Here is an 18,744-nt window from a genome sequence, read left to right on the forward strand (position 1 = left end):
GCGGCTGGAGCCCGAGCCAGAGCGGGCCCCGTCATATGACGGCGGCGACCCAGCGGCCGGCGAGCGCGCGTGCTGCCCGCTCGGCTGCGCCACGGCCGCCGGCGCCAGGGGTGGCCCGCGCCGCGCCCCGCTGAGTGGTCGCCGGTCGCCGCCGCCCCGCGACCCCCGCGCCCCGGCTCTCGGGCTCCGGGGGCAGGAGCCGAGGGGAGCCCCGCGCCGGCGCCGAGCCTAAAATGGCCACGCTGCTCCGCAAAATCGGGCTCATCCGCCTGCACAACCGGGACACCGAGGACCCCAAGCATCACCACAACCACCGCGGCGGCGGCGGCGGCCAGCAGAGCGCGTCGCTGCGCGGCAAGGGCGGCGCCAAGAGCGGCGGCCACAAGCCGCAGCAGCAGCAGCATCCCGCCGGGGGCGCGGGCGACGCCAGCCCCGGGCCCGGCAAGGGCAAGGGCAAGCGCGCGGCGGAGCTGGCCCAGCGCGACAAGCCGCCGCTGCTGGCGGCGGGGGCGGCGGGGGCGGCGAGCGGCGGGGGCCCCCGGGAGCGCGCGGCGGGCGCCAGGGCGGGGCCGGGCCCGGCGGCGGCGGCGGCGGCGGCGGCGGCGGCGGCGGCGGGCGGCAGCCTGGTGCCCGCGGCGCGCCAGCAGCACTGCACGCAGGTGCGCAGCCGGCGGCTCATGAAGGAGCTGCAGGACATCGCGCGCCTCAGCGACCGCTTCATCTCCGTGGAGCTGGTGGACGAGAGCCTCTTCGACTGGAACGTGAAGCTGCACCAGGTGGACAAGGACTCGGTGCTGTGGCAGGACATGAAGGAGACCAACACCGAGTTCATCCTGCTCAACCTCACCTTCCCCGACAACTTCCCCTTCTCGCCGCCCTTCATGCGGGTGCTCAGCCCGCGCCTGGAGAACGGCTACGTGCTGGACGGCGGCGCCATCTGCATGGAGCTGCTCACGCCGCGCGGCTGGTCCAGCGCCTACACCGTGGAGGCCGTCATGCGCCAGTTCGCCGCCAGCCTGGTCAAGGGCCAGGTAAGCGGGGAGGAGGCCGGGGGCGCGCGGGGCTGGCCCCTCGGCCCTCTCGCTCCCGGTGCGCGCGGGGCTGTGTCTCTGCCCCTGCCTGCCGAGGGGAGACGTTCCCGGGCGCCTCCGCTCCTCTTTCCTGAGCGTTCTCTTCTTTCCGTACTTTTCCATCCCGTCTCTGCGGGTCTCCCGCTTGTTCCCGGTCGGTCCCCATCTCTCTAGAATTCGCTCTCTCCCTCTCCGCACACCCACTCTTTTCTCCTCTGTTCCTTCTCCCCTCTGGCTCTGCCCCTCTACCCTCTGCCCTTGTCTCCTAACCCGCTGTCCCCGTGCGCTCCTCCCTTTCCCCCATCTCCCTCTCTCCCTTTCCTCCTTCTCCGCCCCCGCCCCAGGCTTCCGCTCTCTCCTGCCCCCCGCCTCCCGTTTCCCCCCTTCTCCTTTTCCTTGGCTTCTCCCCATCTCCTGACCCCATAATCTCCCTGAGGGTGGAACTTCACGTGGACTTAGGAATCTGAGTATCCAGCCCAGTTTATTGCCCCCTTCCCCGCCACACACACAAAGTTCCCCCCCAACAACAACTCAGGGGTACTCTGCAGGTGGGGGGCTCTGCAGAGGGCCTGCTGCCTGCTGGTGAGCCTGCCCCCCTGCTCTGCTCCCTCCTGACCAGCATCTAGCGCAAAGGTGAGAATTTTGCTCTTGAGAAATTTCACTGGAGAGGCAGAGGTGTGGTTTGAGTGTGACAAGGCCAGATGCCCTCAAGGAAATGCATGGTACCTGACTCTTTCCAGGACCATCACCTCCTGGGTAGTTGTTCAAGGTCTTGGTCTCTCTCAGACCTGTTTCTTCCTTCGGGTTCCCCCTGCCCCGGGGGGTTAAATCCATTATCAGAACTAAAGATTTTTAACTAAATACTGAAATCAGGGGCAGGCTTGGTGCCTGAATCTTCTCACCTATTGCACCAGACGGCAGCTTTACCAAAAGAAACCCCAGAGAACTTGAGAGCAAAGAATGAATGAATCTTCTGAAATTTGTTCCCCTGCCAGCTGCAGGCAGAGGCATGATGGTGTTATCTTCCCACGTTATATGCTCCTGATCACGTTCAAGTTGGTTGATGTTTTCCCAAATCGCTATTGAACATTACTTAATACAATTATAATTTTATATGGGTGTCTTTTAGATTTATGAAGAATCCCTGTTTTGTTTAGGAGACCCGGAATGACCTCGATTTGATCTTTCTACAGCTAGCATTTCAGAAGCCATCAGTCCCCTGTCACCTGCCTCTGTCCCTTTCACGGCAGGATCTTTCACACTAATCAAATAATGCTTGTTCTGCCAATTTCACTAGAGGTGGAGCCCCTGGGATTCCAAGCAAATCGCATTGTGACTCCAGTGGAGAAAGGCACTTAATTCTTGACTGAGGTCTGTTGTTACCAAGGACTATCTTGCTAGTCCATCTTTTCTGGGGTTTAGCTTCCGCTTATTTCTCGCGTTCGAAATAGGAGGGACCTGGCGGCTCTAGAAAGGTGAGGTTTAATGCTTTAACATCAGAAATTCACTCTGAAGCCTGTGGTTCAGCGCTGGCTTTGATGTGAAGAGGCTGTGATTCGATACAAGCCACGGGGGTGGGAGAGGGTCCCGGTTTATGTTATTATCAGGATTTATACAAGTGATGGGGAAAAATATTTTGCAGAAAAGCTTCTGTTATTTTTTCTGAAAGCACTGCTAATCAGAACTCTCTGGAACACTCTCTCACCTTCTTTCATTCTTCACAGAGATGACTTTGGGGATGAGGGGCAGAGGAATATCATTTTGCCTTATAATCACAGAATCATAGCATTTAGATTTGGAAGAGATCCTAGAGGTCACCTCAACCACAGCCTGCATTTTGAAAGATGTAGGAAAGTAAAGATTTCAAATGAGAAATAAGGACTTTTTTTTTTTTAGAAGAGATATATCTTAGTAAGTTAAATGTTTTCCACGTTCACATTAATGCTGTGAATGATAATTCTCTTGGTGCCCCTGCATTTCTATTAAATTAGACAGGTCCTTGTGTATACATTTCTTTTCTTTGTAATCCAAATTGAGAGTCTTCATACAGTCAGCAAGTCAGAGACCTTATTGTTGAAAGTAATTATCAATATTTTTTTTATTAATTTCAAAATCTTACTTAGATGAACTCAGGGCCCTCCACCTAGCATATTGTGTTATATCACCTATTCTAAAGTCTAGTTATGAAATATCTGAAAGGAAGGTGAGCACTCAGCAATTTATAAAAATACCAATTCAATTTCTTTGCACTTTTCATGCTGACTTCAACATCCAAAAGAGAGTCGTGTAGGATATACACAAACAACTCGAAATGCAGTGTAAGAACAGGAGAAATGAATGTTCATCAGTGTTTCACGATTCTATGCAGGAAAGGGTCCTAATAGTGTCTCAGGGCCCTCAGCGTTATGGTGCCTTTCCTGCTTTTGTAAATTTCCTACCTACAGGTTGTTCATTGCACTTACTGTAGTTACCGAATTATTTCCGTAGTTAAAGGTAGTTAAAGGACTTTGGGAAAGCAATCAAAATACCTGATTATGTATTCAGAGAGAACCAAGAGTGCTACCAAACCAATAATTACTTTAAAAGGCAGAACCGTTCCATTCTAGTTGCATTCCTCCATCTGTTGACGCTTTCGTTTTTCTTAAGCAATGAGATTAGAAAAGGCTCGTTTTCCTCTTTCATCAACTACTAAGCTTAACTTTCTGAATTGGGGATATCCTAAGTTGATTTTGTTTCTCTACCTTTAGAGAAATCATAAAATACTTTTAAGGGTTTCATTGGTAATATTAAGAAAAGATCTGCTTAACCATTTTGTGGATAGTACTAATGTTGGCGTTTATCTCACGGTGTGACAGATTCAGTCATTTCACGAGACCTATACCTGACTCTTGGGGCCCATGTTATCAGAATCTCTCGTGTGCTACCTTATGGATTGTGGTGGTTTTAAATTAACTTAAAAATTTCTTGTATGATATATTCTTTGTAGAGATAATGACATACATACCTTGCCTATTTGTTTATTACCGAATCCTCTTTTGGCTACAAAGAGACATTTTAGGTAACTCTTGGTTCCTGCAATTAAATGAAAAATCCCCGTACCTGGGAGGGTCCTGCCCAGGCCGGGCCTCGGTGTTCACTGGCGTGTGTACCAGGTCTCGCACCTGGGATGATAGATGATGCGACAGAGACCCTCTCCTTGCAGCTGTGTGAGCAGAAGATGCCCAAAAGTGGCTTGAGGGCGCACTAACCCAGGGTTCTACTTTCACATCAGTTCGCCTCCTGAGTGTCCCCTTTTTAATTAGTTAGACATCGCCAGGGACAGGGAACCAGATGACACTTGGAAGACGGTTCCTTACTCCTCCTCTGTCCCCTCAGTGCCAGCCATGCACCTCAACCCGGCATGAGGACAATGTGGCAATAACAGCAGCGGCATTTACTGTTTGCTCCATGCCAAGCTCTGGGCCAGCGAGGCACTTAGGGTGTGAACCTTACCTGGTTCTACTGTTTCAGTGGTCACCGTACAGGTGAGGAAACCTCAGCTCCACACGGTCAGGTGAGATTAATGCAGCCTCGTGTTCTAACACTAGCAATGAGTGCAAGGCTTTGAATACCAGTGCACATTAGTAAAAGTCAGCGACGGCAGAGTCACGCCCGGGCCACCTGAGCCCCTGGCCGTCTCCAGCCAGTGGTTGGCGGTGACCGGTGTGATCATCATTTGTGTCCACAGAGCACAGGTACACAGTCAGCTGTCAGCAGAAGAATGAAAACAACAGGACTAAAACACCTTCAGGTCTTAGTGTTTGAATTAAAAATTGCTAAGCGATTCCGGAACAGTTATGTTTCCTGACAGCACTAGTTTCTGGAATTTTTGAGCACAGAACACTGGCGGATGTTGCCACGTGTCAGTGTGTGATGAAGAAGTAACAGGCTCTGCAGATCAGCTCTGTTTGATGATAAAGTGCATCTCTGAGGTCGACTTTAGGGCTTAAAGTGTTCTGCGCCATGGGTGTCACTGAGAATCTTGCACACGGGTGCACACACACACACACACACACACACACACACACAGAGCCTGTCTTCAGAACCTCTTCCAAAGTACTAGGCCTGGAAATAGCTTTTTCCTTATGGCTACACAATCTCCAGGTCTTATCAGAAAAAAGTAATGAAGATAAACAGCCCTGTGGGTTCCTAAAGTTTATTGGCTTCTGAACTATTATAATTCACACAACATTTTTGAAAGCCCTGTGTGAGTGTGCTAGGGCTGCTGTCACAGAGTCCCACAGACTGGGGGGCTTCAACAACAGACATTTACCTCTCACAGGTCCGGAGGCCAGAAGTCTGAGCTCAAGGTGAGAGCAGGGTTGGGTCCTTCCGAGGGTGTGCAGAAGGATGAGCTCCAGGCCTCTGTCCTTGGCTTGCAGACGGCCGTCTTCTCCCTGTGTCCTCACCTGGTCTTCCCTCTGTGCCTGTCTGTGTCCTAATCTCCCCTGCTGGTGAGGACACCAGTCGTATTGGATCAGGGCTCCATCCTAATGACCTCAGTTTAACATGATCACCTCTGTAAAGACCCTGTCTCCAAATACAGTCACCTTCTGAGGTGCTTGGGAGTAGGACTCCAACGTATCAATTTTGAGGGATCACAGTGTAGCCTATAACAAGCCCAAACAGGAATTTCTTAACCAGTTCAACCTCTCATTTCTCTCGAGGCTATTGCTGGTTTGCAGAGTAACATAAATGATGTCCATCCGTGTGAACACAGGACCACACTGACGAGACCCCAGGAGGGCCTACTTGGAATAGAGAGATGGTGGCCGCTTTAAAGGGAAGCTGGGAGAACCTAGCGTGTGAACAGTGACAGCCAGGGGGTGGGTCCTGCCATGTGACTCACCGAGGAGAGTGGATTTGTGGAGGAGTCTTATGAGTCACCGTGTCGTTGTGTCCTGTGCCCGTGTGTAGGTGACTCGTTGTGTCCTGTGCCCATGTGTAGGTGACGGAGGTCATTACCACCCAGGATGACTCTGCAGCTTGAGGTCTCCATGTGCTTGACTGTTCGGAGAAAAAAATAGCTTGTTCTGGTATCAAGTAGGACAGGCAGGAGGACGCAGACAGGACTCTGCATCCTAAAAATAGTCCCACGCCAACTTGGCAAAAGCTCCCACACGCCCGCTCCCTGGCGACTCTGCTCATCCCATGGCTGACGGTGCAGTTAATAATAGTAGTGGCTCACTTTACCCAGAGTTGTAAACCTTTGAGAATGTAAACTTGCAAAAAGAGGATGCAAATGCATTTCTGTTTACTTTTCTGATTTATAGTAAAGGGTGTGAGAGGATTGTTTTCCTTTTTAAGGGTCAGGAGAGTTTGGGGAGGTTGTTTGTTTGTTTAATGGAAAGTGCCAATATGAACACTAAGTGGAAGTTTGTTTTAACCCAGAATCCTGCCCTTTCTCATCCTCACGAACAGGTGTGTATGAGTCCAGGTTTAGAAGGAAGGCAGCCTCAGTGGTACCACTCTGGGGACAGCTAAGGAACCAGCCAAATGGCTTTCATGGTTTTTGTTTTAAGCAGCCACTAACAGTGGGTTCTTTGAGCCACATTTCAAATCTCCTGAATCCTAGATTTTTGCTGTGTTGATAGGGTCGTGGGGAGATGGGGTGGAGGGTGGGGAGGGGGTAACTCCTTTCCTCTCTGCCGGTGGTCCTCAGCCCCAGGTTAATTAGATGCTTCGGGGAACCTTTAAATTATTCCAGTGCCAGGCCCTTATCCTCGAAGATTCGTACTTCTTGAGGCTAAGATGAGGCCCTGGTAGAGGCCTGTTGGAAAATCTCCTACGTTGATTCTAGCAGACAAACCAGGGTTGGAAAAACCACCCTGGACCAGAATTACTCATCACGTCTACCATTTTCGGTACATCCTCCCACCAACAGCCAGAAGAGGGAGCTTCAGGTGATGGTGGGTGTAATGAACCCCTTACCTTCCCCCCTCCCACCTTGGTTGCACTCACTGTCCTGTGTCCACCCCGACTAGCCCTCTGGAAGCCCTACTTTTGTAGAGGAGGTCATCATACAACCCGGTCCGTCCTCCCTGGACCAAGAGGGAGTATAAACCCTGAAAAAGGAAATGTGCTCAAGAGAGTTCCTCACCCCCAGATCGGACACACTGGTGAGGGCTTAGGGGCACGGACCACCCAGAACTGTGGATAATTAGCTAGTTCACACAGCACAGGTACTGAGTGTCCACTCTGTATCGGGCACACACTGGGCACACGTTGGTGAATCAGATTCACGGAAGGTGCCAGCCACAGAGAACTGACTGTCTAGTGGGGATAAAGTGAAACCCACTCACATTTGTCTGTGATGTGGCAGGCAGCTCCGCAGTTGTCGCTTGCTTAGTATTTGGGTGAGTGCCCGTTCACTGGTGCGAGCGGACTGGACACCAGGCAGTGGCCTGCCTGTGCGCCAGGGACTTGAGAGAGGTGGGGTCCTGGGGTCAGCAGGGTCTTCAAAACTTCTGGGTGACGTTCCCAGAAGGAATGCTCATTGCAGGAATGCTCATTGTTGCGTGATTGTAACACTGAGGGTTAGCCTGTTTTTCTGAACATAGTTTCACTGCTAATAAATGGGAGGATCTGGCATTTCCCAAAACAGACAAAGAAGTCATTGTAATGGCAGAAATAGTTCCAATAACATCTACGCTTTCCTACCCAAGGAGTCAGCAACCTAAGATAAGGTTTAATTGTTTTTTTTTTAATTAATTTATTTATTTATTTATTTATTTTTGGCTGTGTTGGATCTTCGTTTCTGTGCGAGGGCTTTCTCTCTAGTTGTGGCGAGCGGGGGCCACTCTTCATCGCGGTGCGCGGGCCTCTCACTATCGCGGCCTCTCTTGTCGCGGAGCACAGGCTCCAGACGCGCAGGCTCAGTAGTTGTGGCTCACGGGCCCAGTTGCTCCGCGGCATGTGGGATCTTCCCAGACCAGGGCTCGAACCCGTGTCCCCTGCATTGGCAGGCAGATTCTCAACCACTGCGCCGCCAGGGAAGCCCAGGTTTAATTGTTTAATTCCCCATCATCACACACTTCATTTCTTCTTTCCCTCCTTCATTCAGGACCCGTTTGCTGAGGGTCTACCATGACTTGGGCACTGAAGACACATGGTCTTCAGCATTCCCGTGGCGACCTTTCCCCATTCTGTGTCACCCATGGTCCTCCTCCTTGTCCTCTCCGCTAAGGGCAGGAGGAAGCAAGCCGAGCGGGAGGACCAAGGCCCCCAGATAGTGAACCTCTAGGGAGGAAGCAGAATTGGGACCAACCAGGTGGCAAAGGCTCGGGAGAGGAGGGCGGGGCAGGAGCAGGGCGCCGGGGGGAGTGGCCAGAAGGTGCCCTTCCCCACCCGGCAGGCCTAGGTGTGGTCACGGAGCAGGACTAACCGGGCCTCCTCGTTCACGTTCCCAAGCCTGGCTTTTCCTCTCCTCCCTGCCCTCCTGCCTCCTTAGAGGCTTGTCATCCCCTGCTTGGATCCCTGTGATGCCCCCGTCCAACCTCTCTGTCCCTTTCCATCCTCCCTGCTGCCACCTTCCTGGGTCCTCTAGATGCACACCTGGCTTTCTCACACCCTTGGTTATGACGGTGACGGAATACATCCAAGCGCCCAATTGCTGCCCAGCCTGGCTGCGGCTCTTCCACCTTCCACAGCCCCCAGGAAGCCCTTCTCCCACCAGCCCCTCCAGCCAGGGCACACCAGCAGGTCTCCACGTTTGCTGAGCTCACAGGTCCACCCCCATCGGGAAAGCACCCCCTCATGCATCAGTCGAGCCCTGCCATCCCTCAGAACCCTGCCGAGCCGTCTTACCTCCTGCAGAAGGCCCTGCAATCACTCCTCCAGTAGGGGCAGTGGCTCCCTCCTCTAAACACCTCTGCGTTGTCTGGAAGGTGTTCATCTCACGCTCATCCTGCTAGACTGCATTTACCTATTTACAGCTCTGGTTCCCCTTCCCCTCACCCAATGCCCAATACATTGTATGTGCTGAATAAATGTGTCCACTGTGCAACTTGCTCAACTGCACACACACCCCATCCCCTCCTCTTGTCCCTATTTGGAATACAGTAAGATTGTGAACTTACCAGGTGCTTACCTTGGGCCAGCTGCTGTGCAAAACACTTTAGTGGGTCATGTGATTAAATGCTTTCAGCAGCCTATGGGGTGAGTGCTGTTGTTATTCCCATTTTACAGAGGAGGAAACCAAGGCTCGCTTAGCCTGGGGAAGGCAGAGCCCTGCCAATCTGCGGGTTAGGGTCTTCAGGAAGCCCCTTCCTCCAGTGAATGCCTGAAACTGACACAGATGAGCTAGGTGCCCACAGGGGCCACTGTGATCCCTCCCCTCACAGAACTGCTTGTTTTCCCTTTGATCACCTTTATAATGTATCCGATGAAGGATCATCATCTTAGAGAGCTCATGAAAGACAAAGTTTCCCTGACTGTAGGATCGACCAGTACAATTACATAAAGCTTAAAGGAGGTTGGTTTAATTCATAACTAAAACTAATCTAATAAAAAGTGACTTTGAATTCTGCTGGATTGAATTACAGTGATTTTTGTTTTAGTAATTTTATTTAAAAGGGGATCCCGGCATCTGCCTTTTCATAGACAAGAGAGATGGATGCCTCTTGGTTATTCTCGCAGATCCGAGAAGAACCAGAGGCCCCTTTCTGCCACCTCTGACCCCAAAGGCCACCCTCAGCATCTGGGGACATCTGAAGACCCCCCCCTCAGAATAATGCTTTTAAACGCACAAAATAAAATTCATAGGCTTTCAAAGGAAAACAATCATACTTAGAAATAGTTATTGTTATTTTTAAAAAGTGATGAACTAAAATATGAAATTAAAAAGCATGTCTTTATTAACACATTTAATATCAAGGTCTAGTTACTGCCCTAACTGGACATAGGAAGGAGAACTGATGACATTTCAAGTTGTCTACAACAACTGTCATATGATTCTTTAAATGTCTGGGGTTTCTGTTGGTGACAAAATCAAGGCAATGCTAAATCTCTGCTTTGTTACTTCCAATCACAGTTAAATGAAGTGCTGGACTACAGTTAGAGTTAACGAAAATAAAGACATTTTTTTCCATCCAAGTTTGTGTTCCCTGGGGACGCATGGCCCCAAGAACCCCAAGGTGGTACGTAGCTCTAAGTGTTGACAGCTGTCTTGGGAAAGAACTTAAAGTTTATCATGCAGCTCATGGCCAGAACCTCTGGGAACGAGGTTTAGGAGCCCAACATATAGCTCAGTCCTACCGTGATCTTGTTGGGTGGGGTTAGGATAAAGCCATGGACCTCGAGCAGGGGCAGGGCTCCAGTACCACCCCTCCTCCCAAGCCTGCTTCCTTGCTGGGCAGGTAGCCGCCTCCCTGAGCCTCAGGTGCCTCATCTGAAGATGAGGAGCATAAACCCACTTCACGGATGTGTCGTGATGCTCAAAGGAAATGATGTGTGCAGGTGCATTGCATAGAGGAGGTGATCAATAGATGTTCCTTCTTTTTATAAAAGTAGAATTTTATTGAAATAAATACATAAGAAAAGTATGACCGAAGACCCAGAATTGGGTTTACATTCAACATTCATTACATGAAGCGTTCTGCTTTCATAACTATTAGTATTTCAGAGCAATACTGACATCCAGTTGGCTCAAAATTTTTTTATACTTGACCAGAATTTTATAAATATTCACAAAAATCACAGGGTAGTCTCCTCTTCATCCTCTCAGAACTGCCACCTCTCCTTGTGGACTCTTGTCATCACCTCTGTTGACTCTCCATCATCAAGTCATTTTGCACCATCAGGTGTCAATTTCAGATAATAACCATGATCATGTTATTGGCCAAGCACAGATTTGAGAGCTGTTTTTTCACCTCTACAGCCTTGCTCTCTAAGAATCCTATTTGTTAGCAGTATCTTAATTAAATTAGCTTAATTTTTTGCTGCTGCTGAGTTAGAAAATTACACAGAAGAATATAATTATTTCAAACATTTACCTTTATCACCTCTCAACGCACACTGTTCCATATTGTTGAGATTCTTTCTGTTTTACAGAACACGATGTCCACTTGAAAACTTTTGAGCTACCATTCTGTTTCAAGATGAAAAGCCGGTTCAGAAATCAAACGTAAAATTTTTTTCAAATGCTGTGGATTCCATCAGTTATCACAGGTCACACAGAATGAACACAAATTGCCTCAGTACAACTGAAAGAGAATTTCACTGAGTCAGTGATCCTTTGCCTGACTGATACCTTTAGGAAAGGCTTTTTCTGTAATGAAATTCAAGTGAAATCTAGTTGAGATGTTCGACCTACGTACGTATATATGATATTATGACAGTTGGAGGCTAATCAGCAAAGAACACCAGTCTTCTCTTACTGCTTAGCAGTTAAGGCCCTGAGCATCTAGGGTAAGGCTTCCCGCATTTGGTAAGAAAGTGACTAGATGTCTTCAGGGTTCTTTCCAACTCTTAAGACTTGGATGAATGGAGCCAGCATTCTCACAAGGAGCAGGAACAGTATACAGTTCATTGGTCCTCCAGGATTTTTATGCTGTTTTTGTTGTACGCTCACTGATTTCCCCATAGTTTAGCAATATTGAAGTCTGAAATTTGACCTCTGAGATCACTAGAGACATGAGGCATCCTCCTGTCCCCCGGGGTTCTCAGCCTGCAGTGTGTATCATTCTGAGAAGCGGTGTTATCTTCCTCGTGGAAGTGGAGTCTGTAACAATATCTAAATCAGTGCGTGGGCCTGGGTGGTGTTGCCATAACTACCACGTTAGCTTGGTAAAGTTTTCAGCGTCATAGTCAGCAAATAGAAACGTTCTACCCAGCACTGCTCAGATTGTTTTCTTCACATTTATGTATGTCTCTTTTTCCCACCTGTAAACTAATTATTTGGCTGTCATCAAATCTTTTGATTGAGATCATTTCAGTCGCCCTACCCTAAGAGAAACATCCAAGGCCCTCAACCTGCAGCTTGGCCCTGACCATGTACCACTTAAGAGTCTCAGAGGCTGGCTGGTTGCCCCATTCAGATAAGGATGCACCCAGCAGCTGTTTGTCCACACCTGATTTGATTGCCTCTGGGGCCAGGATGCTGCACAAGAACAGGTGACCCTTGTTTAACCCTTTCAGGCCATTTGAAGAAAGGTTAGATGGTCTCACGCCATCTCTGTGGCCAGAAGACCCCCGGAGACTTCAGAACTGGGTCTTGGTCAGTGCCCAACCCAGAAAGACACCCATGGCCCAGAACTCTAAACCCAGGTGTGGGAGGAGATGTATGAAGGATGCAGCCAGTGGCAGGACGTAAGAGGCATGGGTCTGTATGGAGGAAGGAGTGAGGGTGCTGCCAGCAGGTGCTGAATGGGGGTCTGTGATTGAGGTGGGCAAAACAGACCCCCATCCTGGAGCAATACTTGCATCCACTGTTGCTGCTTACAAAGCACTTTACTTGTGTGGTTTCCTGGAGGTCTGAGACGGGGGGCAGTCCAGCTGGGGAGCAGGGCAGGCTGGCAGCCCGGAGGGTACAGCAAGTGCCTGTTTTCTTGAGCTCCCAAGGGCAACGTGATTGAACCAGACCATTATTCCTCAAGTAGGAACTAGGGGCTTAGTGAGAATTTCCAAGGGGCATCTTCTCTCCCTATTGTCTCATTTTGTAGCATCATTAAGTAGAAGTTGTCAAATATTCAAGTCTGAAGGACCACTAACTAGAAAGAAGACAGTCCACCCTGAAGGACTGGACAGAATGAGCTTGTTACAGAACTCGGGGAGGTAAAAGAATGCCCTTGCTAGTGTGCATTCAGGACAGAACGAGCCTCGTCCAAAATTCCTGGGGACAGTCCCCATAGAGTCAATGAAAACTTACATACTGTGCCATTAAATTAAGTTGCCCCAAAAGTCTGAGGGAAATGTTAAGATTTCTGCTGCGAGGAAATGCTTCTGACATGTCTGCCTTTGAAACCTACAGTGAATTTTGTAATTTGTTTGGTCTTTAGAACAATGCAGTGATACTAACATGTCTTATAAGTCAAGCATAGTTTGAGTGAGTGATAAAAAGAAGGGAGAGTTTTTCATAAGTAATCTTACCTTTCAGACATATGAATGTCTAAATCATCCATTTATTTGCTACTTAGTATTTTCCTTTCCTTTTCATGTTATTTTCTTTACATAATTACAGTGAATATTGGTGCATTGTATCCAATCTTCATTTTCTTCATTTCTTGCCAGTCTCATTTATCCCACTACTTTCTGCTACTCTTCTAAGTCAGTAAGTCACAATATTAACAGATCGTTAGCATTTTAGAAAATTTTTCAGAATGTTCTAGAAGGTTTTACTCTGAGGTTGAGTGAGTGAATCCTTTAAAATGTATTTCTTGCAAACCTTGAGCATGTACCATGTGTTAAATTTATAATACAGTGATTCCAGTATTTTTTTTACTTAAACAATAAGACTTCTACTATTGCACAAACCAGAGCCATGTGCAGCAGAGAGTCTGGGGAAAGAATACGGGTTTAGTAGTGACTGGAAGGGAAAAGAAAGCCATCAGTGAAGAGGAAGGTAGTGTTTCCTCCGTGCTGAGCCTTGGGTGGGGTGCCCCTCCATTTCTCTGCACTGGTGTACACTGCAAAATTGTAGGCCTGCAGTGTGGCCATTACCTGCTCCCACACTGCCCGGGCCTTAAGCCGTGGTCAGGCCATAGAGACCAGGTGCCAGGCCTTGATCCAAAGATCTCCCCAAACCCAGTTAGGCTTAGCATTTGTGCTATGATTTTATACTGAATTTTTGTTCCGGAATATGCTAAGGTTTTTTTTTTTTTTTTTTTTAAACGAATTTGTGGAATCTTGGGATTAAGCAGAGCTAGGGAAACACATAAACCCAGATTATCAGTGATGCTTACTGAGCTGTGATAACATTGGCATTTCCTTGCCATGCAAAGCAAATTCTGTCCCCAGTATAGCATGGTTTAAAATCCTGTGCTAGGAACACCGAAGCTACAAGAGATTTGAAATCCTGCACCACACAAAATTCCAAAGTCAAGGGGATGAGTTGCCTCATCAATGAAAATGAAGTGGGAAATAGCCCCGGTCAGTTCCAGGAGAACCGTTTAGCACACAGATTCCCCGTTTGTTTGTTCGTTTGTAAGGTTCTGAAGTCCTTTATCAGAAGTAGCTGATTTCACTCTCTCGTGTGTGAGGGCCCTTGTCCACTTCTGGCTGCTTTTCTCAGCTACAGCTGGACTGGACTGGTTATGTGGAGGTCAGAGAGAAAACAAACTCCTACCAGCCCTCCCTGGGGCTCAGAGGGTCTGGGGTCTGGGAAGGCCGCCTTTGCAGGCCTCACTGCTGGGCTGCACAGCCCTGCCCCGAGTGCACACACAAGCCTCCGGTCACAGCCGGTGGGATGCTAGCACCTCCCCGGGAGGAGCATCTCCCCACAGGGGGAGCAACTCCCCATGGGGGCAGCAGTTCCCTGTAGATGGTGCACCTCTCCGGGGGCGGGTGGGGGGGAGAGCAATTTGGTGGGGCGTGTGGGATCCAAGGGGACTAGCCCAGCCCTGGACCCTAGTAGGCAGTCCACAGCTGTTGTAGAATGAAGTTGAGTTGATGACCTTCAGGTACCGCAAGGCCATGAATCATCAAAGAAAGATTAAGAGTGATGAGTGCGCTGTAATTGCAGTGTCGGGAAAATGGACATTTTTAGCAACAGACACTCAGTCAAGATGGTGTTTTCTGGTTGATGCTAAGTACCAAAATAATTTTACCCTCTGCACTGTGTCCATCCCAAGTGATTTAATTTTTTTGTTTTTCTCTGAACACTGAACTGATTGATCCTGGTGTCTTAGTAAGTGAGAATTCATTTTATGGGGTGTTGTTTTTGATCATGTGCCCTTGAAATGTCATCATTCTATTTACCAGAAAACACAACAGGTGGACACTGGATGGAGGCTGGTATTTAGGGTCCAAGAGATAGTGGATGAGGGATCCTGCCCGCTGCCCTCAGATGATCAGTCCACACGTAGGGTTCCGTGATTATTTTGTCAAGTAATTTTAATATGAAAGAGCTTCCCTGTAACCATTTCTTTTGTTTCTCTGTGGTCTTATCCTGATTGGAGGCTTCCTTGTTGCCATATAAATTCATTCTCTCCTCTCTCCCTTCCTCTCTCCCTCCTTCCCTTCAGCTTACCGGAGTCTGCAATGGCCTATATTATTATTGGAGGGCTCACACCTAGTCAGGGTGGCTCAACAACAGACATTTATTTCTCACAGGCCTGGAGGCTGGAAGTCTAAGATCAAGGTGTCGGCAGGGTGGGTTTCCTCTGAGGCCTCTCCTTGGTGTGTGGATGGCCGTTTCTTCCCTGTGTCCTCACGTGGTCATCCCTCTGTGTGTGTCTGTGTCCTAATCTCCTCTTCTTACAAGGACACCAGTCAGACTGGATCAGGGCCCCCTCTACTGACCTCATTTTACCTTAATTACCTCTGTATAGACCCTGTCTCCAAACAGTCACATTCTGAGGGGTTAGGGCTTCAACATACAAATATTGGGGGGCACAATGAAACCCATAACAGATTCTTCCTTTAAAAGCGTGTGAGTTTTAGCCATTTGTTTTCCTCTCCTGACATTGATCTCCGATTTCCCATCTTCCCGTCCTTGTCCCGGGATCTGGCTACCTCCAGGCCCCTTGACTGAGTGACCAGACGTTTCTCATCTAAGCAGCCCCTTTCCCTCCTGCCACATCCACACGTTCCTCCTCATCAATGTTAGGTTTCCCACGTTTCTTTGTTTTTCCTGGCATTTTCAGAATCTTTCTTTTCTACTTTTCCTCAAAGACGGCAATTGCCTTTGCTTTTTCACGCTTTCCTTTTCTTCTCCACCTGAAGGATTTCTTCTGGCTTTGTTTGCTGTGGGCTTCTCCCCCTACTTTTATTAAAGCTAGTGATCAGGGGCTCCCCGTCTTCTCCGGCGCTCTCCCCCAGCTCCCCCTCTTTTCCTGCATGCCTTGTGATTTTTGCTCCACTTTTCCATGTCACAGCTCCTATAAATCTCCCCACTCCTGCCCCCACGCTGCTCCTCCCGTTTGTCCACAGTTGACTGGAGTGTTCTTTTCTCTCCGTTCTTTGCAGCCGTCACTGTCTCCAGTATCCCCGTGCACACTGGACCAGCCGCGCATCCTTTCGCCTCTCTCTGGTTCAGTGTTTCCTCTCCTCTGCTTCACTGGGGTTCTGTGCCTTCTCCTCCTCCCAGTCATCGCAGCCCTGGGGGCAGGTGGCTGAGAAAAGGGATGCTCTGCTCCGTGCATTTTCCTGGGGGCCTGCAGACAAAAAGAGGACTCTGGGCAAAGCCACGCTGCAGAGCGGATGGTGTCAGGCAGGCAGTGTAGACATGCCGGGTGGACCAAAAGGGAGAGACGCTGTTTGGTTGACGATTATTTCAAACAATGGCTTGGGATTCAGTGATCCTGGAAGGCTGCACTAATGGACCAGTTGAGGTCAAAATTATAGTGAATGTGCTTTAATCCAATTGATTTTTATGCTGATACACCCAAGCTGATGCATTTTTCTAATCAAAAGTGATTTTTGTCATTTTAGATGTCTTTAGATGTAGGAGGCTTTCTGAAAGCCCTCATTTCCATTCTTAAGGTAATTTTATTCATTCAATTTAGTTATGTAAGAAAACAACTCTTCACGGGTAAATTTATTGATTATGTCTGAAACAAGCACTTAAGAGTTTGAGGGATACATCAGATCGCAAGGTTTATCAGGGAGAACAGTTTTATTCTGCCATTTGCACTGTGCATGCATTCTTGTTTTATTGAAAAGTAGAGGAATTCATTAAAATATCCCACAGTATCTCCACCAGCCTGAGAACAGGCTAGGACAGCCCTTCATGATGATTCCCGGCAGAGGCGAACGTGATTTATACACACAGCCATCCTCGTCTCCTTCCAGCGTCCTTGAACTCCTCTTGTTCAGCTCCGGTCCACCTAAACGATCCCTCCTATCTCTCTGGTCCTCTTGGAACCTGGAATTCTGTAGAGCAAGACATGCTTGGTTTTATCACAAGCCTTGACAGAGGACAGTAACACTGTTTGAGCCCTTCCTGCATCTCTTCAGTCACAATTATGTTATTTCTGTGGGTCCAGAAGAAATGCTTTGCAGATGACACTCAGCATCTTTGCCACGATTGATTGCCAAGGCCAACTGACCCCAGATGTTACTTGAGTGGAGGGATTTTTCCATAAACTTCACAAATATCAGAGTCTAACAAAATATCATAAGACTGAGCCCTTAATACATATAATCCAAGGTTTCTTATAAAATAAAAATGCATGTTTAAAGTATTAAGGTAATTTTCTTATTCAAACAGCATACACTTAGAGGTTTACATTTTAATTTCAGGATGATATCGCTGACTTTCACAGGATCATAATTAAAATGATCTGTGGGGTTTTTTTTCTTCCACTAAATGCATTTAACCACAAAAAAGCCAATTAAATGAGAAATAACAAATGGGTTTTCTCTGTTGCTGCTGACTTTGATCTTCCCCCATGATGATAATGATTTATTAGAGAAGTAGATGGCTCTAATTCGGTTCAACTTAACAACAGTTATTGAGTTGGAATCAAATGCCCTTCTGCGATGAAAGTGAGACCAGGAGATGTTTTATTTTTTTACCTTTATTTTATTTTATTTTTAATTGAATTTATTGCAGTATAGTTGATTTACAGTGCTGTGTTAGTTTCTGCTGTACAGCAAAGTGATTCAGTTCTATATATGTATATATATACATATATATGTGTATATATATATATATATATTCTTTTTTATATTCTTTTCCATTATGGTTTATCATAGGATATTGAATACAGTTCCCTGTGCTCTACAGTAAGACCCTGTTGTTTATCCATCCTATATATAATAGTTTGCATCTGCTAATCCCAAACTCCCACTCTGTCCCTTCCCCACGCCCCTCCCCCTTGGCAACCACAAGTCTGTTCTCTGTGTCTGAGAGTCTGTTTCTGTTTTGTACATAAGTTTATTTGTGTCGTATTTTAGATCCCACATATGAATGATATCATATGCTCTTTGTCTTTCTCTGTCTGACTTACTTCACTTAGTATGATCATCTCTAGGTTCATCCATGTTGCTGCAAATGGCATTATTGCATTATTTTCAATGGCTGAGTAATATTCCATTGTGTATATACCACATCTTCTTTATCCATTCATTTGTCAATGAACACTTAGGTTGCTTCCATATCTTGGCTGTTATAAATAGTGCTTCCGTAAACATAGGGGTGCATGTGTCTTTTCAAATTAGAATTTTCATCTTTTCCAGATATATGCCCAGGAGTGGGATTGCCAGGTCATATGGTAGCTCTATTTCTAGTTTTTTTCAGGAAGCTCCATACTGTTCTCCACAGTGGCTGCACCAATTTGCATTCCCACCAACAGTGTAGGAGGGTTCCTTTCTCCAGGAGACATTTTATGATAGAGACTCAGGTAAGAGCCCGCATTGGTCCATGGCCATCACAGGCCAGCAACGCCAAGGGGAGCCGAGGTGCAGGTGTGTTTCTGTGCACCAGCGCTGAGTCCAGAGACTCGAAGGTCCTTAGAAGGAAGCACGTGGTGTAATG

The 18,744-nt window shown here is 47.9% G+C and overlaps 1 protein-coding gene across 1 annotated transcript in view; it reads left to right on the top strand.

The window, feature by feature from the left end:
* The first annotated feature begins 213 nt into the window (after nucleotides 1-213).
* UBE2QL1 (ubiquitin conjugating enzyme E2 QL1) overlaps nucleotides 214-18,744 on the top strand; it is a 44,503-nt gene continuing 25,972 nt past the window's right edge. The window contains exon 1 of the mRNA XM_068531868.1: nucleotides 214-1,031. Within this exon, the coding sequence (XP_068387969.1) occupies nucleotides 234-1,031 (798 nt within the window). The 5' untranslated portion in view covers nucleotides 214-233. The remainder of the gene's footprint in view (nucleotides 1,032-18,744) is intronic.

The sequence above is a fragment of the Eschrichtius robustus genome, chromosome 2 (assembly GCF_028021215.1).
Source record: "Eschrichtius robustus isolate mEscRob2 chromosome 2, mEscRob2.pri, whole genome shotgun sequence".
NCBI classification, from domain to species: domain Eukaryota; kingdom Metazoa; phylum Chordata; class Mammalia; order Artiodactyla; family Eschrichtiidae; genus Eschrichtius; species Eschrichtius robustus.